The sequence below is a fragment of the Danio rerio genome, chromosome 2, assembly GCF_052040795.2.
Source record: "Danio rerio strain M-AB ecotype USA chromosome 2, GRCz13ab, whole genome shotgun sequence".
NCBI classification, from domain to species: Eukaryota; Metazoa; Chordata; class Actinopteri; order Cypriniformes; family Danionidae; genus Danio; species Danio rerio.
The window spans coordinates 25,082,559-25,108,825 of NC_141022.1; the positions used below are offsets into that span (position 1 = coordinate 25,082,559).

Genomic DNA, 26,267 nt, shown 5'->3' on the forward strand with positions numbered 1-26,267 from the left:
GAATTATAAGATGTGAACTCAGAAATGTGAAATACAAACATTCAACTGTTAGATATAAACTCAGAATTCTGTTTAAAAATGTCAGAATTGTGAGATATAAACTCTTAAATTGCAGCATAAACTAAATTATAAAACAAAACGTCAGAAATATTTGCTATTAATTCTGAATTGTAAGATATAAACTTAGAATTCTGGTTAAAAAGTCTGAACTGTGAGATAGAAATCCTGAACGGCAAGATTTATACCAAATTCTGAAACAAAAAGTCAGAATTGTTGGCACAATAGCCTAGTGGTTAGTGTGCTGACAGGGTGTCCTAAGTTCGAAACACGGCTCGAGGGCATTTTCCGTCCCTACCCCCTCTCTCTCCCACTTCGCTTTCTGTCTGATTACTGTCCTATCTAATAATGGCAAAAGGCCAAAACTAAATCTTAAAAACAAAAACAAAAAATTCAGAGTTTGTTAGATATTTAGCCAGAATTATAAGATACAAACTCAGAATTGTGAGATACAAACCTTCAACTGTTAGATATAACATATTAAGAGTCACAGTTGCCTTATGCTGTGGCGCATTTGCTATTTACTTGACGGAATTTGTAAGTGTAAAAACTGAAAGCTTCACAAACGAGAAAATAGTAAAAGAAACCATCTGCAGCACGAGGATAAAGAACGAGCCTCCTCCATTCAGCCTCTTTACTTTCTCTTTACTTTCCTGGATAAGGAAACAGTGTTGTGCGAACTCCACTGAAGACATCCATTATCCTACATATTTAAGTTCTTTTGTTAAGCGCAAAGACTTGTTTCAAAACTATTTCTAAATTCAGTTTTAATTTCCAGCAAACAAATAAATGAACAATAATAATGAAGTGTGGTCAAAAAATTTGTTATGGAGTTATATCCAAACACACGTCACATGCCCAATATGGTCCAAAACCCGACAGGTAGACAAATCTAAGCTTGTTTTTAAAACAACAAATATAAATATGCATATAAAAAATAATACTAATAATAACATTATACAAAAGCAAGTTGTCATGAATAAACTGAAAAACATAAAGAAGGCATGGGCAGGGGTTCTTATATTTATGTAGAAAATTACAATTTTTGTAACATTTTACAGTGCTCTGCACCAAACTTTAGACCTGCTCTCAGCTGGTCTATTGCACAGTATATTTTAGTTCCTCAAAAGAGCAACACGCCAACAATGCACCTTAGCACATCTCCTTTTTAGATCGGAATACCCATGAGTCCACAAAGCGCTGCAAATAGATTTACTATATAAACAATGTGGTGGAAAACATGACAATTAGGGTTGCGCCGCTGGTCTGAAAATATCAACAAATCATGGCAAACACGTCGATAAGGCCCATAAACTCTAAATTGCTGTATTATACTAAATTAAGACCAAAATCCAGAATTGTGAGATATAAACCCTGCATTTCAAAATATAAACTGAGTTATGAGACAGGAGTATGTTTTTATTTTTCAAGATAGTAATTTAGCTTTGACATTTAGTATAAACAGAAGAAACATTGAAGTATTTTAGCACAGTCGTCTTCTATCTGACGTTCTCAAGAAAACATGTCAGCGTTGTGGATGTGTCGGGTCCACAAACTCTCTGAAAGCCCAGAAGGATTTTTATTCAGCTTTTATGAATGACTTCCTGACTCGGAGCCAAACAGCCTGAGCTTCACCTGCTTTGTTGTCCGACACAGAAGACAGTTTCAGACTATCCTGAAATGTCCAGGACTTCCTCTTGGAAAAGCTGGAAAAGGTATTAATAGCTCTGGCATTCAGTCTGCGCTCTCTATACTTCCCAAAAGAAACATAAGCCCAAGCAGAACCAGGACCTCTGACTTCAAGGTGCTTTGGGAAAATCTGCTACCCTAATTTAGGGAATCAATGATCAGCTGTATTTTGTATAAAATAAATGACTATAAAGGTAAATTACTGCATGTGCAAATAACTGTAAATCATATAGAAGAGCTTTTGTCCATGTGTCTAGATTTAACACAGCCACCCCAAACCTACATTACATTTTGTACAGCAGATGATGAACATGATGCTGGCCAACATAATATTGTGTGATGGAGTCTCTAGAATGCAGTTATATTCAGCTATAATTCAAGATATTGGGACAAAAATGTATGAGTATTATTTATATTATGATATATAGTAGACTAAGGAGTATCAAATAAGGGCTGTTTTTTTCATGAATAGCTCAATTACAAAATGTTAACAACAGTTTGATAAATACACTCTTTAAAATGCTGGGTTTAAAAAACATTGGGTCAAATATATACAAACACAACCTTTGGCTTAAAAGGTGTAATTTAAAGTAAATAAAAAAAAAATAACAAAATTTTTTCTTTGTTAATAATTGATTCAGCCTTTTAAACAAAACAAATGAACGAATGAATAATTCATTCAATCAATCATTTTCTCTTTGACTCAGCCCCTTTAGCAATCAGGGGTCGCCACAGTGGAACCAACCGCCAACCTATTCAGCACACCTCTTATGCAGCGGATGCCCTTCCAGCAGCAACCCATCACTGGGAAACACCCATACGCTCACATTCACACACGTCACACAAGTTTATTCATAAACTAATTTCGAGAGGATCACGTGCTTATGATTTATCACGGCCGGTCTCGCATTTGCTAATCACTATCTTCCAATCATATGAGCCCTAAGCTACTATAAATAGCCACAGTTTTCAGTTCACTTTATCTTCGTTTGGAAGAAACCCCCCTCCTCCCCTATTCTCCTCCTTTACCTCTGATTTGGCGGCACGGCGGCCCAGTGGTTAGCACTGTGAGCCCCACAGCAAAAACACTGCCAGCCCTGGTTCCACAGGACCGGTGGAAGTTTCTGTGAGAAGTTTGTATGTTCTCCCCGTGTCCGCGTGGGTTTTCCCCGGGTTCTCCGGTTTCCTCCCACCATCCAAAGACATTCAACATACTTAACAATCAAGCTTTTGTCTAACCCCTTGTGTTCCCTTAGCTACCGCAGCAGGGGAGTTCTGAGATCCACATCGAGCTCAGGCTCCCCTCTCGCTCTGCCAATGGGAGGAAGCCCCGGGCTCGAGGAGCCCTTGAGCCCGGGGCTCTCTCCCGGGACAGCATGCCAAACAAGCTTTTATAAATCATCAGCTAAGTGTGAACTCTTGAAGGACAATTTAGCTTATTCAATACACCTATAGGGCATGTCTTTGGACTTGTGGGGAAAACTGAAGCACACACAGGAAACCCACACGAAAGCGGGGAGAACATGCAAACTCCACACAGAGATACCAACTGACCCAGCCGAGGCTCAAACCAGCGACCTTCTTGCTGTGAGGTGACAGTGCTACCCACTGTGCTACCGCGACGCACCAAACAAATATTTTTACTTCGTATTTTTGAGGATTATTTCATTTAAAAAATAAAATTAAACAAATAGTTCACCACAAAATGTTTCACACTTTCATTTTGTTTCATATCTAAATAATAATAATTATTATTTTTTAATTGCGATTCAAATTTGGCTGAGAATTTATTCCCAAGGGAAATTTAAAGTCATTATTATGTTCAATGCAAAAAGCACCAGAGACAACTTTACAAGCATCTCCATTTGCTCCGTCTGATTTGTGTTTAGATATGTTTATTTGCAGATGCTTGCCTAACCTCTAAAACAGTTTGGTTACAAACTGTCTTTACAGTTTTACAAGTATTCTTTTATGAAAGAAATGCAGGTTGAAAATGACATGAAGGGAAGTAAAATTATTTGAATTAAACATTTTTTAGTTTTTAGTGAACCATCTCTTTTTCTTGATATGGAGCTATTAAAATAAGTAATACCAATGAAATGATTCTTCAACTAAGTAATTAATTCTGCAACTTTGTGGCGCTAAGTATCATAATGACTCATTTATTCCTTTGAATTGTGATATGATTCCTTCAAAACGCAGTTTCATTCAGAAATAAATCATGGTTCTATATACAGTGATTCCGGAAAGTATTCATAGCGCTTCACTTTTTCCACATTTTTTATGTTACAGCCTTTTTCCAAAATGGATTAAATTCATTAATTTCCTCAAAAATCTACACACAATACCCCATAATGACAATGTGATTTTTTTTTTAATTGTTGCAAATTTATTACAAAAAAAAAACTTGATAAGTGTTCTCAGTCTTTGCTCAATACTTTGTTTATGCACCTTTGCCAGCAATTACAGCCTCAAGTCTTTTTGAATATGATGCCGCAAGCTTTTATTTAGAATTTTTGCCCATTCCTCTTTGCTGTACCTCTCAAGCTCTATCAGGTTGGATGGAAAGCGATGGTGTACTGCCATTTTCAGATCTCTCCAGAGATGTTCAATAGGATTTAGATCTGGGCTCTGGCTGGGCCACTCAAGGACATTCACAGAGTTGTTGTGAAGCCACTCCGTTGATATTTTGTTGGTGTGCTTTGGGTCATTGTCCAGCTGGAAGATGAACTTTCACCTCAGTCTGAGGTCAAGAGCACTCTGAAGCAGGTTTTCATTTAGGATGGCTTCCGTTTGGCCACTGTACCATACAGGCGTGATTGGTGGATTGCTCTACAGATAGTTGTCCTTCCTCTTTCCACAGAAGAACGCTAAAGCTCAGACAGAGTGACCATTGGGTTATTGATTACCTCCCTGACTAAGGCCCTTCTCACTCGATCACTCAGCTTAGATGGCCGGCCAGCTCTAGGAAGAGTCCTGGTGGTTCCAAACATTTTCCACTTACAGCTGATGGAGGACACTGTGCTTAATGGAACTTTCAGAGCAGCAGAAATTTGTCTGTAAACTTCCCCAGCCTTGTGCCTCGAGACAATCCTGTCTCGGAGCAGACAATTCCTTTGTCTTCATGCTTAATTTGTGCTTTGACATGCACTGTCAACCCTGGGACATTATATAGACAGGTGTGTGTAAAGCATGTCCAATTAGCTGAAACATCTCAAGAATGATCAGTGGAAACAGAATGTACCAGAGCTCAATTTAGAGCTTCATGGTGAATGTACTTATGTACTTATTTATATGTGATTTTTCAACTTTTTTATTTTTAATAAATTTACAACAATTTCAATATGTTTCACATTGTCATTATGGGCTATTGCGTGTGGAATGTTGAGGAAATAAATGAATTTAATCCATTTTGGAATAAGGCTGTAACATAAATAAATGTGGAAAAAGTGAAGTGCTATGAATACCTTCCGGATGCACTGTAGACCGGAGACGCAGTCCTGCTGTTTATTTTGATTAGGAAAATGGACATAAACAGACATATTGTGTACACAGTTAATTATTTACTAAATGTAGTAAGAAATCAGTTTACTGAAGCACATTTTACTTTGAACCAACTTTTTTTTTCTTCTAAAAGTATAAATTAGCTTTTGGTTTAAACTTTTGCCTTAAAGTTATTTTGTGTCTAAATCAAAAGTATTTATTCTGCACAAGGAAAAAGATACATTCACTCAAAGATAAAATATTGTTTGTATAGAAACCATGAATTAACTGAGTTGGTTCAACTTAAATAAATATGTTTATAGCTATTTAAAATTTACTATTAAATCAAAATTTAACTATGGATTAAACTATAGTAAGTACATGTAACTTTTCATGTTAAAAATGCTGGGTTCAACACAATTAATGTTGGGACAACATAAAGAAATTAAGTTGACATAAGTTTTTTCAAATAATAATGAATAGAACATAAAATAATAAGTTGTCCCCAAAGATTGTAAGAATTATGCTGTTTTAGCTCTTTTTAAATAAGTGGTTTGAACAAACAGCAGATGTCATGTTGTTAAGCTATGCTATTACTCTTACATTAGTGTGGTTCTAGCCTCGACATAACAGAAATTGAAACATATTTTAAAAAAAGATATGTTGCCATTGAGAATGCTTAGGACAAAAATTCAGATAACATTACATTGTCTAAACAAAAATGACCTTGTCTAAACAAAGTTTATTTTGGATACTGACCGTCTTCACATTTGAATCAAGCAATACCAGATGGCAAAACATGATGTCATTTGGTCACGTGACATGAAAACTGCTAGTTTAAATTAAAAATATTACTTTGAGGAAAAACTAATGCTTTTAATTTTAGCTAGAGGGTTCGTTTTTTGCTTTAGGGTAAATTGAATAAATCAGGTTATAATCAGAAACCATCATTTTTGCTTAACCCAATATAAAACTGTACTTTGAATGAAAGACACGGCAGTTTGCCTTTTTCTGTGTATAACGTTTGAATCCATGCTATTCAGGACAAAAAACACATTTATGTGATGTTGAGCTTATTGCTCCTGTAATATTTCTTAATTATTTCATGATATAAACAGCAGACAAAAAAACCATACGTGCTTTTTTGTCCAGCTATCTTGAATTTTACAGGAAAATGACTGTTTTTATAGGCTTTATCACACAGTGAGTCCTGTTGAAATCTTCACAAATTCAGGGTTTAGTGAACAAGCACGTCAGAAAATCCTCCTCCTCATGTCCTCGAGTTCCTTCCCTGGTGTTTTACCTCCAGCTTCCTGCGCTGTTCTTCCTGTCAGAGTGTGTTGTTGTCGTCCCTCTGCTGTTGAACTGGAGCTCTGCATTTTCCTTCCCCCACCGCAACTCATATAACTCAACTCAGATGCCTCTCCGGGGCTTAAATCAAACCCTGCGCTGCCATTTTCATGTTCTTCGCATATTCTGCAATAACCTTCAGCTTCGTTCCTTCTGTTGAGTCTGATGTTTCAGGAGTTGAGTCAGATGACCGAGGTGAAGACTGGACAGCAGAGTAGATACGTTTCTCAGACGGCAAGGTTTTTATCAAGTCTTTCATCTGTGATTTCGGATCTAAAACCAAACATTTGGTACTTCTTTTCTAGTGCATCTGACAACCTGGAAAAGTCTTTGGACTTTCGGGATTATGGCACACACATGGTTGTGAAGGCATTTTTTGGGGAGGGATTTGACTTTTTTATGATGGCTGAAACAGTCCCTAAAATTTTTTTTTTTCAAAGACTAAAGCTGAAATGTGTCATTTTCTTTCAAACAATTATACAAAATTTAAACACGCATCTGGTATTAAAATGAAAAAGAGAAAAATCTTTCCATGCTCTGGAAGTACAAGTTACAAAAATATATTGTTTAAAAAAACATTTCATTATGGTGGCTTGAGAAAGCTATCACACTGTTATTCTACATAAACTTCTTATTCTTCTGTCTTCTTCTTCTGAGACTAATTTCTAATCTACTCCTAGACCGTTCATACTACAGCTACCAAACTAACACCAAACCTCCAAACTTCTCTGACTAGGGCTGCTATATCTTTTCCAACTGATCCAACTTAAGGTTTTCCCCTGACCTGGAAAATTCGGAAAAGTCCCATTGACTTAACATTGGACCAAACGTTATGACCTCATAACTTTCCACCAGACTGTCATATAGACTTAAGGTTGAGCTCATTTAACTGAGACTACCAACCTGACAATTAACATCTCCTTTCAATTTACAAGCCACACCCTAGCAACCACTTACATCATCCTAGCAACTGTCCCATATATTTCCCATTGTAAAAAACTGCCATTGACTTTACATTGCACATACTAACAACATATTAATGCTTAAAAACATCCCAACCAACATGCTAATTCAAAATATTCACATACTAGCAACATGCTAATTCAAAATATAAACATACTAGCAACATGCTAATTCAAAATATAAACATACTAGCAACATGCTAATTCATAATGTAAACATACTAGAATGTTAATTCATACTGAATTCAAGCTAACAACATGCTAATTTGTTAAAACATGGTAATTTATGTTAGCAACTGCCTGGTAACCACTAAGAACACCTTAGCTACTGCCTAGCAACACCTTAGCAACCACCTATTAACGCATTAGCAACTGCCTAGCAACCAATCACAACACCCTAGCAACCACCTTGCAACACCTTAGCAACATCCTAGCAACTACCTAGCAACACCTTAGTAATGACCTTGAACCCCTTAGCAGCCGCCCAGCAACACTTTAGCAACTGCCTAGCAATGCCTTAGCAACCACTCAGAACACCCTAGCAACCACCTTGCAACCACATAGAACACCCTTGCAATGCCTTAACAACTACTCAGGACACCGTAGAAACTGCATAGCAACAACTTGCAACCCCTAGCAACACCTTAGCAACCACCTAGCAACACCTTAACAACTACCTGGAACACCCTAGCAACACCTTAGCAACTGCCTAACAACCACTCAGAACACTTTAGCAACCGCCTAGCAACGCCTTTACAACCAGTCAAAACACCCTAGCAACACCTTAGCAACCGCCTAGCAACCCCTCAGAACACCCTAAAGCCACCTTTACACTGCACACGACATTTGGACACGACTGTCGAAGTACGCCCCCTTTAGGCAGTCGCACAGAATTTTCAGTGTTGTTGTGCACCATGGGACAGAAGCTAATTTTCGTGGTGTCCAAAATAAAGTGCAAAAAAGAGCCTTTATTCTCCATGTTTTCACCATGGTTGAATGGATGAATGAATGAATACTAGAAACTTATAGACCGACAATGTGAAGACAACAACAAAAAATATTTTTATTACTCATTTATAAATAGAAATGTTTTTTTTTTATATATAAACTTTTTCTCATTAAAAAAATAATGAAAGAACTAGTTTTTCTCATGTCACATGCATGGACCTGCCTGATTGAAATACATCACATCCGGTCGCAAACGGTCAAGTCACAGGAGTTCAAATATTTCAATGGATCCGCAGCTCAATTCGGAGCCGAATTTTCCGCATATGGAGATGATTGGATTTCCACTCAGCTCCCGGACTACTCTCTATTGGAAATTAATGACTTCCGGTCTGTTGCTTGTCGTTTGTCGTGCGCAGTGGAAAGGAGGCTTAACAACTCACTAGCAACACCTAAGCAACTACTCAGAACTAGGGATGTCCCGATACAACATTTTAACTTCCGATACGATACCGATATTGCAGCCTTCAGTAAGAACCGATACCGATATAAATCCGATATCAGCACAAATCATGAATACTTTACTTTTACCTATTTTGTTGAGTAAAATGTATTAACGGCTAGATCAAACTGAGAACAAAAGTCAGCAACAGCAAGTACAATAATAAACGACCAATTTATTAACTATTGGTTGCATAAATGTGAACATTTTACATAAGAATATATAAAAAATAATTAAAGAACAAATATTACGATATTAAATCAACCTGTAAAGATGTGCCGTTGTTAATAGCGTCAGCGTGTGCTACCCTCACAAAAGATTCCCAACGTAATACACCATAACTTAGTGTGAAGAGCATGTTAAATCTTAAAGGGACTTTGCTATCAAGCAGTGTTGTGATCACGTGGGCTTTGCACGCTGGCTCTGGATGCCTACTGAATATAATAGCTGTAACAGAGTAGATATTCTGCTGGATAGAATAGCTGAATCGGACTGCTTATATCTGAGATTTTTAACGCAGTCCGTTATAGTTTTTTGGACTGATATTGGACCTATTTCTGATATCAATATCGGATCAGGACATCCCTACTCAGAACATCATAGCAACCACTTAAAACCCTCTATCAACAGTCTAGCACAGGGGTGACCAAACTCTGTCCTGAAGGGCTGGTGTCCTGCATATTTTAGTTCTAACCCCAATTAAACACACCTGAAACAGCTAATCAGGCTCTTTCTAGGTATACTAGAAACTCACAGGTGTGTTAAAGAAAGTTGGAGCCAACAGCCCTCCAGGACCGAGTTTGGACACCTCTGGTCTAGCAAGAAACATCCCAATCCATGCTAGAAACATGCTAACCTGTATGTAGATATGACTGTTTCAAGCTTCTTAAAAACTATTTCAATGTTAAACTACTTAAAGGATAAAGCTACTGCAAACTTTCAGACTAGGCTCTCTCAAGCCACGATATAGTTAGTCTACGAACTCTACTTTTCTAGTTATTAATTTTATACTAATCTGTTATAACTTCACATTCATAACTTTATTTATATATACTGTACAAAAAGTGCTGGGAACTGTCAAACAGTTCCTTTATGTTGTCCCAACACAAATGGATTAAGTTAACTTAAATTTGTTTACAAATTTAAGTGGATTGAACATAAAACAATTAAGTTGTCCCCAAAAGAACTCAAGGATTGTGTTGATTCAACTCATTTTAAACTAGTTTGAACAGGCACCAAAAACATATTCTGAGTGTATGTGTAATGGAGGCCAGCTATTGAAGTGCTGTGCAGGTAAACCTCACTCCTCTGACCTCTAAAAGGTGCTCTAGCAACAGACGGATGGTCTTTAGCTGCCTTGTTAGAGCAACCGACTCCAATGCTGAAGGTCGCCCGTTCAATTCCAGTTCGAGTAGGACCGGCGGGGTTACAAATGAAAATGATACACTTACACCTGATCTTTATATCAAGATATAAAATATATCAACAGACTCATCTGTGTTTATTAACACATTAAATGGGTTTCATTTTAAAATATAATAACAATTTGTGGAAAAAAGTTCCAAAAATCTAAACTACAATACAGATACAGATGGATGGTCAAAACATAGACTGAGTATATTGACCTCATCAATACACCCAAATCTGGCACAGTCATGTTCCTCTTTCGATCACGTTAGCATGCATTTGCACAAGCAATGCCTCAGACACTGTTTTCTTCTTTGCAAGATTTTGTATACTGAGGTCCTGTAATATTACAGAAAATGCATAATAGCGCCCCCTATCATATACTCGTGAAACTATATATTACCATTGAATTGAATGACCTATTGAATTATGAATTATATTTTTACTTTTGATATAAACGCCTATAAATTAAATATTTAAAAAGTTGTTTAATAGCTTTTATGGCATTTAATTTATAGGCACTTATATTAAAATGAAACAGTATAATAAACAGTATACAGAACACTTACATTTTCTCTGCCTTAGTATTTTTTGTTCCTACTGTGGATGTCAAATTTATCCAAACATTCTTCAGAATATCTTGTTTTGTGTTCAACAGAAAAGAGAGAAGTTTATAAACATTTAGAACAGAGAAGTCCAAACTAGGGCCCAAAGTTGTCTCATGGTAATCTTTGATTTGGTCCTCCATCCCACATGAGAAGTAAGAGCTATGGTGAGGGTAGGGGCGAATGCCTTTAACAGAGATCATAATTTCTAATTTACCGTAACTTTTTTGTTTCTTTTATTTCTGAGCTACAAAAAAAGCAAACCAAAAATAAATGCTTCATTTAAATGCTGTAAATGAATCTGATTTTTAAAAGTATAAATACTTTCACACAATGGATAGAGCACAATGCAGAAGATATTGCTGAGCAAATCAAGGCAATGAACAGGTGCAGCTTGACTAATGTAACTCCATTCTGTTATAAATCGAATTATAAAATATATATATTATTTATTTTTTTACATTTTTAAATATGAAATAAATTAGGAAATCACCAATGGCAACTTTAATAAAGTTTGACTTAACATTAGCTCACTGCTCTCAATCAAGTTAATACGTTTCTATAGGTTTTTGGCCCTACAAATAAAAATGTAAGGCCCTGCCCCTCATTTTGCACGTTCACGTGAGGAGATAGTTGTGTTCCAATTCTCTTTAGCTTGAAGGCTTAGGGCTGAGGGGAAGGGCTAGATACCCCTCAAAACTGAGATTTTTCAGGACCACACTCGAAATCAAAGGATACAAAGATTTCCCAGAAAACACCATCTACAACGGCAGCATAGCTGCACACGGAAGTCAGGAGATACACAAATTAGTATTTTTTGTCATTATTACAAATTTTTACACCAAATAAGCATGTTTCAATAAATTCATAACCACGTTCGTTGTTTAAAATTAAAACCGCTAAGTTTCGCTATCTATAATCCAAAACATTAACTCCTGCACAGCAGTCCCACAACATTCTGACACTCAATGACGCTCGAATCCCCTGTAAGAAAAGTCTAGTGGCTGGGAATGACCTTTTACAGTGTCTGCTATAATGTTGTTTTTGTGTATTTACATAGATGAACATGGCCACTGTGTAAATGCACAATACAGTTACGATCTTATTGCCAAGTTATATCGTTTTGATATATTCAGTGATTTCCTGAAGATGAATATATAGCTGCAAAAACTACAGCAGTCATGATCGTCAATCTCATATGAAGCAAGAGATCGCGATGACATATGATGACGTGTGAAGGTTTTATGCTGTCTTATTTCTTAGAGGTAAATTTTGAAGCCCTTCCCCCTCACACTCTGTTTCAAGGGCCAAGATGAAGGGGTAGAGGTACAAAAAAAGTATTGGGATTGGGCCTAAATGGAGAGGACATTTTCTTTTTTGAATGAAACATTCTTTTAAAGGGATAGTTTTTAAATACAAACATGTATATCTCCCTTTCTTCAGTGATACACTTTGATCTGATATCCTTCTCTCTGCAGGTTGTTCTAAGGTGACCTGCATCAGCCTGACTCGGGATGTGTCAGTAAAACTCTCCCCGCTTCACGGCCAGCAGATCTCCATCCGCTTTCTTGACATGACAGACTGTTTCGCATTGGAAGATGAAGGGCTGCACACCATCGCAGCCCACTGCACTCAGCTCACCCACCTGTACCTGCGGCGCTGCGTGCGCCTAACCGATGAGGGCCTGCGATTCCTGGTCATCTACTGTCCCGGCGTGCGGGAGCTCAGCGTTAGCGACTGCCGCTTTATCAGTGACTTTGGTCTGCGGGAGATTGCGAAACTAGAGGGCCGCCTGCGGTACCTCAGCATAGCGCACTGCAGTCGCATCACAGACGTGGGTGTTCGTTACGTGGCCAAGTACTGCAGTAGACTGCGTTACCTGAACGCTCGAGGCTGCGAGGGCCTGACAGACCACGGCATCGAGCACCTGGCCAAGAGCTGCCTCAAGCTCAAATCTCTAGACATTGGGAAGTGCCCACTGGTGTCGGACGCTGGCCTGGAGCAGCTTGCACTGAACTCCTTCAACCTGAAAAGACTAAGCCTGAAGTCATGCGAGAGCATCACAGGCCGTGGGCTACAGGTGGTGGCAGCCAACTGCTTCGACCTTCAGCTGCTGAATGTACAGGACTGCGACGTGTCACTGGAGGCGCTGCGCTTCGTCAAACGCCACTGCAAACGCTGCATCATCGAACATACCAATCCAGCCTTTTTCTGAGAGGTTGTGCGGACAGATTTGAGAAGAAGTCTCGTTTTGACCCGGGCCGGTGATGTCTCTGCTGGACAACACAGTGGAGATTTGCACTGCTGCACCTCTGTATTTAACTTGCATGGTTGGGAGAAATCTTAACTTTTTTTAATCCATCTATTTATATTTTTATTCACTTATCATTTTGTTTTTGATTACTCATCTTGTCTTTGTCGGATTGTATTACGTGTAACGTGTGTAAATGATTTATCGTGAATGCAATTTGACACATAGAGGATTACATGAAGTGACATTAACCAGAAATGTAACTCAACACTTTTTTAATTTCATTTTTTTGTTGTTGCAGAAGTTGTTCACGGTTTGATTATTTGATGTTTACATTTGACATCTCTGTTTTGAATGTTTTGCTTCGTTTCATCATGTAATATCTTAGGTTTCTATTCTGGTTTCATTACCGAGAAGTATTACCAAACAGTGCCATTTTCGTTGTGACGTTCACCTTTGTAATGGCCAATAAGGCCCATTTCAGGTGTTTAACTAACGGAGGATGACCATGGATTAAAGAGGTCTAAGCCATTTTAAAAAAATGAAGGTGTCTGCTTTTATCTCTCTAAACTACATTAGCTGGAATGTGTAAATGGAAAACAAATATTACAATGTTAATACAGCCAACCTATTAGATGCAGCCAGAAAAGTACTGCAATGTCTTGTTAATTCAAGCCTTTAATTAAAATGTCAACATAAAATTTAAATTATTATATTATAACTGAATATAGAACTACATAATGTTAGCTGCGGGAGGTTTGACGCCTCATTCACACTAGCAGCGACTTTGTAGCTGCCGGTGGCTCTAGGTAGCAACCTGCTGCAAACTCAGGTCTGTGTAGGTCAGGTGTGACCAACCCTGTTCCTGGAGATCGACCTCCCTGCAGATTTCAGTTGCAACCCATATCAAATAAACCTGCTTGTAATTATCAAGTGCTGTTCAGGTCCTAATTAATTGGTTCAGGTGTGTTTGATCAGGGTTGGAGCTGAACTTTGCAGGAATGTCGATCTCCAGGAACAGGGTTGAGCACCACTAGTGCAGGTCTACAGCACAGAGACCACAACTGGCCTCTAAGCAAGCTGAGAGAGGATCACGAGAGCTCTACTGGTGCTCCTATTGGCTGTCGTTCAAGAAGGTCACTTTTCATTTGCATAAAGTTGAAGGATTCCCAACTTTGTCGCGTTGCTCGACACGCCCACCTGGTCGCCAATGGATGCTGTCGCTCGCGTAGACAGAGAGTGCTGGAAGTCACTAACTTTACATTCAAATGAGCGGTGCTTGTCGCTTTGCTGCTGCGAGTCATTTGTAGTGGGAATGAAGCTTTTGAGTTGCGAACTTCGTTGCTGTATGTATGTTTTCTTGCAATATGACAATGGACAATGACCCCTGAAGGTACCCTGTGGTATCTGGCACCAATATATAAGCAGCAGATCCTTTAAGGACCCTGTAAGTTTTGAGGTAGACCCATCATCTTGTTGGTCCTGCATGTTCCGCAGATGCTTTGTTTGGGAATAGCATGCCAGACCAACACCTTAAACTGTCCATCCTGTTCTTCAAACAATTCCTGCTCAATCTGCGCAGCGTGCAGTGCTAAAATAGGCCACTTCCACCAGGAAACACTATTGTTATGGAGAGAAGCACTTGGTCTGCAAACAATTGTGGAGCTTCTATGTGTCAAAATGACATCTTCAATGTCCAGACCCAGGGTTATCCAGCAAAACATTGGCCAGAGCATTACACTTCCTCTTCTGGCTTGTCAACAGCCACTTTTCCTCTGTTATGCCAGTGCAAGCCAAGATTTTCATTGGGCTGGCTGGGGCCAATAGCCCCAGAGCTTAAGCAGTGATGCCAAAATCATGCCGAATTAAGTATGTCCCTAAATCAAATGTCACAAAACCCATTCAGTTCAGCAGGAAGAAGGTCAAATCAGAATCACAAAGGTAAAGTATTGCATTATCACAAAACAATCAAGATGGAGACAATGGAAGCAAACAAATTACATGTAACTCTACAGCATTAAATTATCTATTTCTCGATCTGTTTATCTTTCTATCAATCTGTTTACACAGTTGGCATTGTGTCCCGAGTGGTCTCTCCTCTAATGAAGGGGCAATGACTCTTCATGTTATCCACAATATCAAACCAAGGGAATTTTCATTCTGACCATTGTGAATCTTGGTAGCTTTATAATGTGCCTGCACCTTTTTTCCATTTGTGGGTTGAATTTGTAGCTTCCCAAGATTAGTAACAATGTATTTTAATCCATCCTTATTACGAGCAAAACTAAGGAAATTGGCAAAAGCCCAACCAGGTGCCAGTAGGAGACAGTACTGAACTTCAAAACTGGACTGAAGCAGTTCCAATTTACTAGAGCTTCTATGTTAAAGCTGCTTTGACACAATCTATGTTATAAAAGCGCTATAGAAATAAAGATGAATTGAATTGATTTTAATTGGAAACGCAAGTCTTCACACACGCACTGACTTACTCATTTTAGGCATGGCAGTGGCAATGCAGTAATTGTCTCCCAGCACATCCGTCCGAAATGAGTCAAAGAGAACAAAATCATCCCTTCCTGATAAACCTGCATCAAATATCACAAAGCAGCCACTCAAGACAGTTCTGAAGATAATAATGTGGAACCAATTTAATGATGAGCATTGAATAAGGCATTTTAGAATGACCAAGCAACATTTTATATCCATTAGTTTGTCTAGCTGTCCCATTGCGCCCATTTTTATCATCACAAGATAAACTTTTTTTTATGTGCATACTAGAATTTATTAGGTAAAATTGTTTCCATCATAGTTTAGGTTTGTTTTTTTCTTATCAGATAAAAAAAGTTTATCCTCCAGAAAGTTTATCATGTGTTGTGATCATAAGTATTTTATGCACATTTTCAAAAATGGATGTGCATCTGGGCATTTCCATCAAGCATATTTGCATGCGCTATTCCAAAATGTGCATAACAATATGTGGTTGGAAAGTTTGATGTAAAAGAAAACAGTATGCATTATACAAGGCAACACTCTATCACTGCTCCAATGTCTAGTTTCGACACTCTCATGCTTATTGTAGATGCATAGGATGGGGGACATGGGTCATCATAGGCCTCTTATTGGCCTATGGTTGCACAGCCCCATATGCAGAAAAGTGCAATGCACCATTTGATGTGTCCCATAATCATCAAGATATTGTGTAACCATACCAAAGTAGAACTTTTATTGGCTAGAACTAAATGGGATTGACCAAATTGTCATACTCATGCATTGATGAGCCTTGCATCACCAACTCCTGTGACCGGATTGTGGTTTGCCCTCCTCAGACCACTGTTCTCACCACTGCTGACCAAGCACAACTGAAATGCATATCCATTTCAGAAATACTCTAACCAAGTCATGTTGTTATAATAATTTAGCCTTAGTCATGGTCACTCAAGTATTTCTACTTCTGCAACCAGGATACCTTCATTCCCTGAATCCAGCATGTTGATGAAACCTGATTGTTTGCTTACCATCTAATCTACCCAGATCTTAAGGATTAGTTCACACACACACAAAAATCTGTTATTACTCAACCTCATGTCATTCCAAACTCTGGAGATCTTTGTTCATCTTTGGTACACAAATTAACATATTTACATGAAATCAGAGACCCCTCTCATCCTCCATAGACAGCAATGGATGTGAGACATTCAAAGTGCAGAAAAGGAACCAACAATATCATCAAAACAGACCATATTCAACTGTGATCATTCAAAAGCTCCAAGAACAACTTTGTGCACAAAAATTTACAAAATAAAAACTGTATAAATGACTTTGTCTCATCTCATTTCAGGCTATGCGCAAAGAGCTTAAAATCAGCAAGAGACGACACTCAATAGAACATTCCATTGAAACAGCAGAGCCCAGCAATTCCGCCATTCTGGAGTGAAAGCGATCGGCCGTCCATTGGATCTTATTGCTGTCGCTATGGCAAGCAGCTGCTTTGTTTTTAATTTATTTATTTAAAAAGTGCATCAAAGCTGAAATACAACCTGAAAGGCGACAATACAACACTTAATTTCATAGACTGGTGATCATCAGCACTTTTAATAGTTTATTTTACAGACTTAATGTTTAATATATTAACAATACTTGTTTTCTTGAAACTAGGGCATCCGCTGCGTAAAAACTTGCTGGATAAGTTGGCGGTTCATTCCGCTGTGGCGACCCCAGATTAATAAAGGGACTAAGCCGACAAGAAAATTAATGAATGAATGTTTTCTTGAAACTGTGACATTTAGGTGAAATTACTTTAATTTAATAGTTTACGCACTGGCACAATATATAATACTGACATGTTAAATTAAATTAACATGACCTTTAAAATGGGATGTTGATAACGATTAACAGTACTTTTTGTTTAATTATTATATTATAATAGTAGATAGTATTGTTTCCAGTGTTCTCTGTTTAAAAAGACTAATAACGTTTTTATTTAAAAAAAAGATACTTTCTCCAAAATGTATATATATATATATATATATATATATATATATATATATATATATATATATATATATATATATATATATATATATATATATTCATAATTTTTAATGCTGTCATTAAAAATCATGGAGGCCATACAAACTACCAGATAATGTGGTTTTTGTTGTGCATACTCATTTTTCCTTCACCCTAATTTGAGTAAAACAAAAAAAGTAATTAAGTCATTTTGTTAACCTTTCTTTTATGTTATATATGAAGTATATCATATGTATAATAGAAATCAGATGTATTTTACTTGTGACGCAGTGGCGCAGTAAATGGTGCTGACGCTTCACATTAAGAAGGACGCTGGTTTGATCCTCGGCTCAGTTGGCGTTTCAGTGTGGAGTTTGCATGTTCTCCCTGCGTTTGTGTTAGTTTCCCCTGGGTGCTCCGATTTCCCCCACAGTCCAAAGACATGCGGTACAGGTGAATTGGGTAGGCTAAATTGTCCGTAGTGTATGAGTGTGTGTGAATGAGTGTGTGTGGATATTTCCCAGAGATGGGTTATGGCGGGAAGGACATCTGCTGCGTAAAAACGTGCTGCAATAGTTAGTGGTTCATTCCGCTGTGGCGACCCTGGATTAATGAAGGGACTAAACCGACAAGAAAATGAATGAATGAATTAAACTTAGTTTTGCCAACATGTTCGAATTTGTCTGTTTTCATTGCGATATTGTTTTAGAATGTTACTCTTCAAAGGGGATGTACTCATTTTAACTCATATTTAACTTAACATTTTAATTCAGACTGTCTGATGTTATTTATCTGTGCGGTTTTCCTATTGGAATTTTCATTCCAAAATGGCCGAGCCGTGACATAAGTGGCATCTAGTGGCTGTTTCACAAATAGCAATAGAGTGTCGTCTTTTGGTGATTCTAAGCTCTTTGCTATGTGCTTACCACAGTCAAATCGTCAAATTAACATTTAACAACACTGTAAAACCCAATAAGTGAAGGTAACTCAAACCATTTAAAATAACCATTTGCAACACACCATTTAAGTTCAAAAACTGAACCTAATGAGTACTGTGAACTCCATCTATTTGAATAAACGAAGCAATTTGAGTAAAGTAAAACCCAATGAATGAAGAGAACTCAAACCAATTGAGTACTGTAAAACCCAATAAATTAAGGCAACTCAAACTGTTTGAGGAAACCGATTGCTACAAACCATTTGAGTTAAAAACTAATCTATATGAGTACTGTGAACTTACTCCATTTAAGTTGAAGTAATGAGGTATTTCATTAACCCATTACCTTCAACACTGAGTTCAAAACGCTTTTCAAATGAGTAGAAATAACTTTCAGTCAATTTTGAGGTAACTACACTCGTTTCATTTGATCAAGTGGATTGTTGGGTTTTACAGTGAATGTTTTTAATTCTTTTAGTGCACTTTGAACATCACGATCCTACTGTCAATGGAGGGATATGTGTTAACTGGTCATATGTTTTGGCCTGTTGGTGTATTAGCCATGGTTGAGGAAAACAATCTAGGTATCTTAGACAAAAAACCACATCATGTTTTTTTAGGCATCTAATTAAATAAGTGCTGTATTGTACGATTTCTGTGTATCATTTATAATGCGGCATTGCAAACTAAGCTGTTCTGACAAAGAATACCTTTTAATGTTAAGCTGTTTTAGTTATCATTTAACCGCTAACACCTTGGTCGGGTGCCACAGAACACAGCAAGTTTGCCAGGTGATTGTGAGAAAACAAAAGGAAATGTAATTATAGTCATTTGAGTCTGACTCTATTTCCCAGTGATGAAACAGCAGAGTACAGCAGCAAACTCCAGTGTAATATTACATCCCAGAGCAGCAACACTGTCCAGGCTAACAGACACTGTACAGCCGAGCCAACTAACATCACAGCCCACAGCAGTACACAGAACAAGAGTTTCCCAGATTGTTAAGGAAATCCCCAAATATGACAATCTCCACGTTTTACAGGGAGTTCGAATTTTTCAGTTTCAATACAATGTCATTTAGCATTTATACTACAGTGAACAAATGCATGATCACAATTCAATTATTGATAATGGACAGGGAAATTAGCATGGTTCAGCTAGTGTTGCACACAGTACCATACTGTGTATACCAAAAATGATATACCAAAAATAGTATACTATTCTACAGAGGGAGCCTCTGGTCTGAAGGCCTTTTCCAGGGTGCACAAATAAATTGTGTAAATGTACAATCGCACGATGACAACGATGCTTTATTAAACCATCATGTTGATTTTTATACATTACCCAGATATGGATTTACACATCCAAACAGATATGAGCAACAGATCTTGGGGCCAAAACTGCTGCTTTTGGCAAAAGGGTGAGATTGTTTGTGGTTCAGTATAGGGCTGCACAATATATTGTTTGAGCATCAGTATCGCAATATTTACATCGCAAGATATACAATGTTGAGTTAGGATTATAGATGTCCAGAAACCAAAACACATGAGATTTGTGGAGACACTGCAAAATTAAACCATGTCTGCATCATTAAAGTTTATCGTCTGTTTTTAAGGCATGTGATGTGACTGTGTAAGACTGTGTTTTAAGAGAGTTTAAAGCATTTTAGTAAAGAAATAAAAAAGTTTAATAAACATTAATTTTATTGAACTATTTATATGACCATGCAGTGTTGTTTTACGTTCAATTTCTGTACCTGAACACTATTACTCTATCCAGAAAACTATAAAGCACGGTTATTTCACTTTAAAATAAATTACAAAGAAATATGTTTACATTTCTCTCTCACAATCAGTCTAAAGGAATTACTATGCACATCACATAGTGCTATTTAAGTCATCTAGTCAAATTGTATTGACATCACAGGGAAAAAAAATTATCGCACAATGTAACATTTTTACAATATCGTACAGCTCTAGTTCAGTACAGAAACAACAGCAAAAAGCAATAACATCAAGAACTGCAGACTTGCACATGCACACTTACTCATGCACTAAGCAAATGAAGACACTGTGAGGGGAAAAGTTATTAGGAGAGTATGCCTATGTTAAAACAATTACCAAAACTACTACAGTCCCCGACTAACATAGCTCATAAAAATGTCTCATATTAAAATAATAATAATAATAATATTATTAATAATAATAATAATAGGCAATATTACATCGTACAGTGTAAAAAAAGGCACTCCAAAATGAAAAAAATATTCTTTGTCTTTGTTGGTGTCTGAAAACTGTCATGACACACGTTCATTCCTTAGAAAGTCAGCTGCTCCCCCACTGCTAGAGAAATCAAATGAAAACCATTGAGTTAACAGAATAAATACATACAAGGTGATGTAAACAGAACAAAGCTTTATTTGTCCAATAATTTTTAAAACTACATTACTTTTACTACACCTGAAGCATGTGTAGTACCTGTGATTTAATTGCAAAATGTCAAATTAGAGCTAGTAAATGAGGTTTGAGGGTAGTTAAAAAGATATTCCCTCACAGAAGTGAGTCTTGTAGCTTTTAGAGTGAAATACTACAGTAATCGCGATATTAAAATCTGAAAATATAATCACTAGAATAGTCATAATATCCATACCATGCACACAAATTCAGAGATGTCTAACGTAACTAATCTCGACGTGCTTACGTTTACAGACGTTGAAAGACGTATCAACGGGTATCAACAAAACTTTCAGAAGATAAGTAGAATTGGCTTTCAGAAAACCAAATAGACAGAAAAAGAACAATAAACGCGTTATAAATTACACAGGTTAGCAAGTTAACGTTAGACGTTTTCCGACGTGAGGGTTGAGCACCACCTGCTGCCCTAACGTACCTCGATAAAATAAAAGAATTGAGAAAATTCATATTGAACACAAAAAAAAATACGAGTGTATAAGAATGTGTTAGTTTTAAAATGAGAATGTAATTTACCATGAATTACTCACTCGTGAGACCCATACATGAGCCATGTCGTGCTTGCCTCCTTCTTATACCCTGTTATAAACCAGCGCATCATCAGCCCGGCTAGCTCAGTCGGTAGAGCATGAGACTCTTAATCTCAGGGTCGTGGGTTCGAGCCCCACGTTGGGCGCAAAACTTTTTCGCCCTCACAAGTGACTGCTTTCTGTTTGATTTCCATTGACGTTAAACTCATTTACTGATCAATGTGAACAAATTCATAATTAACAAATACAAACATTTATTTAAATGATTAATTATAATCTACGCAAGCGACAGCAAACACACCCCTGCAGCACAGTGCTTTGTCGAGCAAGAAAATATAAAATTTTAGGAGACCAGAAACCATTAAGAAAACAATAAAAACAATTATATGCGTTTTGAAGATAACAAAACAATAAATGAAAAACGGCCCCTGATCTACAGTTGTACTAGCCTTGCTCAGCCAACAGAGGGCAATTCTGTTAAACATTCAACCAGGACGCTATTTTCCATATGGATCAAGCCAAAAATGAAAATGTACTAATTTTCTCACCATCAAGTGGATCCAAACTGTGTCTTTCTTATGCTGTACACAAAAGATATTCTGAAGAATGTTGATAACCAGTAGCCATTACCATTTATTTAAGAGAAAATGCTATGGATATCGACAGTTACCAATTACTTGATGCTTTTGAAAGGGATAGTTCACCCTAAATAAAAACATACTCATTATTTACCTTCCCTCAAGTGCTTCCAAGCATTTATAATTCCCTTTCTTCAGTTTAGCACAAAAGAAGGTATTTTAAAGAAAGCTCAATTTTACATTTACATTACTTAATTTAAAAACAAAAATATAAATAAGCTATTAGCAAAGTAGGTCACATGTGTTCAACTGCTTGCTGTTAAGCAATCAGTCTTGCATGCCTGGCTAGCGAGGTGAAGAGGTTAGTTTAGAGAGGGCTGCAGTGGCATCTGTTTAAAAATCTGATGTGTTGGTGAAATATGTGCAGCACTTGTGGGTTCAGGGTGGACGAGGGTGGGCTGGAGAACAGGTAGTAATCATCATGAACTTTGAAATAATGAATATTATGAGGATGATGAACTGTCAGTCTGCAAGGGGATAGTATTAGTGAGCTGACCGACAACATAACTTTTGGAGTTTTAACAAGGAACAAGGAAAAATTGCCACACTTTGGTATACAACCCTAAATTAGAAAAAGGTGCGACAGTATGGAAAACGCAAATAAAAAAGTAAAGTAGTGATTTCTAAATGTACTTTGTCTTGTATTTTATTGCAGACAATAGAACAAACATTACTTAATGTGTTCCTCAGGATTTTTATAATAAATGAGGGTCTGTTGAGGTACTGTATGGATTGTGTCAGTCCCTTTGGAAAAAGCATCTTCTGTGATGGCACCATTAATACTGAAAAGTACAAAGAAATTTGGGAGCACAATATGCTGTCTTCTAGGGCTGTGCGATTACTCAAATCGCAATCGCAATTGGGAACATTGCAATTAGTTAATATGAAATATATGTGTTTTTTAATTTCCCCCACCCATTAGCCAATTGAGTGAGCACACTTTTGTTCTGCCTAATCTGAATTGCACACATGAACTATGCGGAAAAAAAAAGAAAACAATCAGGAAAGTGTGGACAAGTGGGATAACGGCATCTGCTGCTTCAAAAGCATTAATAGACAAATTACTATCAAAGAAAAACAGCATTAGTAATTTGGGATTATTTTGGTTTATTAGTCACAGACACCAAACAAAAACAGGTCATTTTTAAGAGCGGTCACAGAATTGTTGCTACGTCTTACAAATTATTGAGCTAAAGCTTGACTACAAAATTGCATCGCAAATCAAATTGCAATACCTGTTAAAAGAAAAAAAACGCAATTAGATATTTTCCCCAAATCACACAGCCCTACTGCCTTCTTTTCCAGAAAAGCCCATGCATATTTCAACAAGACAATGCAAATCCACATTTTGCACACATTACAAAGTCTTGGCTATAGAGGAAAATGTACTTGACTGGCCATGTCTGCAGTCCCGACCTGTCTCCAATAGAGAATGTTTGGAGCTTTTTGAAGTGCAAAGTGCGACAACGATGACTCTGTACTGTTACTGTTCATCATTTGCTGTCTTCAGTCCCTAAAAGTGTTGTGAAAAGGAATGGCAACACTACAAAATGGTGAATGCTTTACTGTTACAACTTTTTTGAAAAGTGTTGCAGGAACCAAAACCTGGAATACGTGCTTATTTTGAAAACAACAAAACCTATAAACATCACGAGGAACACAATAAATAATGTTTGTTGTATTGTCTGCAATGAAATACAAGTCAAAGTAAATTTAGAAATCACTTCTTTCTTTCTTAATTATTATTTTTTTTTGCATTTTCTATACTGGCAGAACTTTTTCTGAGATTGTGTTTCCGACATAGTAGCATATACAGTGGTGTATATAATTATTTACTGTAGTCTAAACTGAATTGATGCTGAATTCTGTTGGCATTGGCTGTCTGTGTGTGTGTGTGTGTGTGTGTGTGTGCGTGCGTGCGTGTGTGCGTGCGTGCGTGTGTGTGTGTGTGTGTGGCTGCTTTACATTTTTTCCACTTCTGAACATTGATTTAATAGATAATGTTCATTTGCAATTCAACAATGAAGGTTATGTGCAAAATGTCAGTCAAGGATTTGTCCCACCACCAAAATGTCAACTGACAATAGCTAATAACAACACTGGCAGTTAGATCTGCTAGAAACGATTAAATAGGCAGGGAGATGATCTAAATAGTACTCATATAATTCCAAATAAATCAAAAGAATCACAAATTTAGACGTTTCATAGACAAAACGACTCCTTTCTGAAATATATATGAACTAAGAATGCCATATGGTTTAAATGACATGAGGGTGAAGGCGTCACGGTGGTGCAGTGGGTAGCATGATCCCCTAACAGCAGGAAGGTTGCTGGTTTGAGTCTCGCCTCGGTCCGTTGGCATTTCTGTGTAGAGTGTGCATGTTTTCCATGTTCGTGTGAGTTTCCTCCGGGTGCTCCGGTTTCCGCCACAAGTCCAAAGACATGTGCTATGTGTTAATTGGGTAAACTAAATTGTCCGTAGTGTATGTTTGTGAATGAGAGTGTATGGGTGTTTCCCAGTGATGGGTTGCATCTAGAAGGGCATCCGCTGTGTAAAACATATGCTGGATAAGTTGGTGGTTCGTTCCGCTCTGGCGACCCCTGATTAATAAAGGGACTAAGCCGAAAAGAAAATGAATAAATGACATGATGGTGAGTAAAAATAACATTATTACTTAAACCTGCTTGTTAATACCAATAATGAATCAGCCAATCACAAGATAGCAGCTCAAATCATTTAGGCATGTATGAAGTTCACAGCAAGCTTCAGAATAGGACAGAAAGGGGGTTTTAAGTGACTTTGTCCATGGGATCAATTCTCTGTATTTCAGAAACTGCTGATACTGTGCTCTTCCATAAACATCCAACTCTAGTGTTTACAGAGAATGGTCTGAAACAAAATCTCTTATGAACACAGCTGGACATCAGGCATGCATAAGAAAGCTCAGAGCTGATATCCTAAAGATGACAGTGAGTTCACTCAAATGTCCTCTACGGTCCAACATTTATTGATTTAAAAACAAAATAAAGTCCAAGAGTCGCCTCACAGCAGGAAGATTGCTGGTTTGAGTCCCAGCTGGGTCAGTTGTCCTTTGCGTTGGCGTGGGAGTGCTCCGGTTTTCGCCACAGTCCAAAGACATGCGCTATAGGTGAACTGAATAAACTAAATTGGACGTAGTGTATCTGTGTGAATGTAAGAGTGTATGGGTGTTTTCCAGTACTGGATTGCAGCTGAAAGAGTATCCACTGCGTAAAACATATGCTGGATAAGTTGGCGGTTCATTCCACTGTGGTGACCGCTGATGAATAAAGAGACTAAGCCAAAGGAAAATGAATGAATAAAGTCCAAACACATCATTTCTCTATTCAATCTACACTTGCACTACAATTAATTTCCAGCAGAGGTCCCTCCAGTAACAACTACAAATCTGGCTGACCATGTGCTTCCTGTTGTTGGACTCAATGGAGTACTTCATCTGACTTTTTGGACATTTTTCTTGACCATGGAGGGGGGGAAACACAGCCTGACTGCATTTAGATTTACTAGAAGAAATTACAAATATTAAAACAAAGATTCATGTAAAACTGCTTGCTGGACACTTGTTAACCTCTGCTTAGTGGATCAGCTTTCATAGTAAAACGTAATTTTATATTAAAGCAGTGCTTTAGTCGTGTTGGTGATCCACTATCGTTGCAAGCATATCCAAAACCCACCAAACTTTCTGAAAGCAGCTAGTGACTTTATCAAACACAATACTGATTATGGATATTTCATGAATTTAAGCAGAAACGCATACAGAGATAATTGTATAAATGGATTCTCTCACAGGGAAGAAGACATTTAGTGACATGAACCAAACTCAGTATAATTTCTGTGCTTTTTAAACTGTACGTCTGGTCTTGTCTTGTGAGTCTTCACAGCCTGTCAATC

General features: G+C 37.5%; 1 protein-coding gene and 1 non-coding gene across 3 annotated transcripts in view; both read left to right on the top strand.

Annotated features, from left to right (window-relative positions):
- fbxl7 (F-box and leucine-rich repeat protein 7) overlaps positions 1–13,793 on the top strand; it is a 100,300-nt gene extending 86,507 nt beyond the window's left edge. Inside the window, exon 4 of one of the 2 annotated variants that reach the window (XR_015477896.1) lies at positions 11–533. Coding sequence is in view for 1 of the 2 variants with exons in the window: in NM_001080042.1 (NP_001073511.1) it covers positions 12,479–13,215 (737 nt within the window). In the remaining variant the exon portion in view is untranslated. 2 annotated transcript variants of the gene reach the window in all.
- A 7,978-nt stretch (positions 13,794–21,771) lies between these two features.
- On the top strand, positions 21,772–21,844 carry trnak-cuu (transfer RNA lysine (anticodon CUU)). Its single transcript has one exon. It is a non-coding gene; the product is annotated as a tRNA-Lys (tRNA).
- Positions 21,845–26,267: the final 4,423 nt, after the last annotated feature.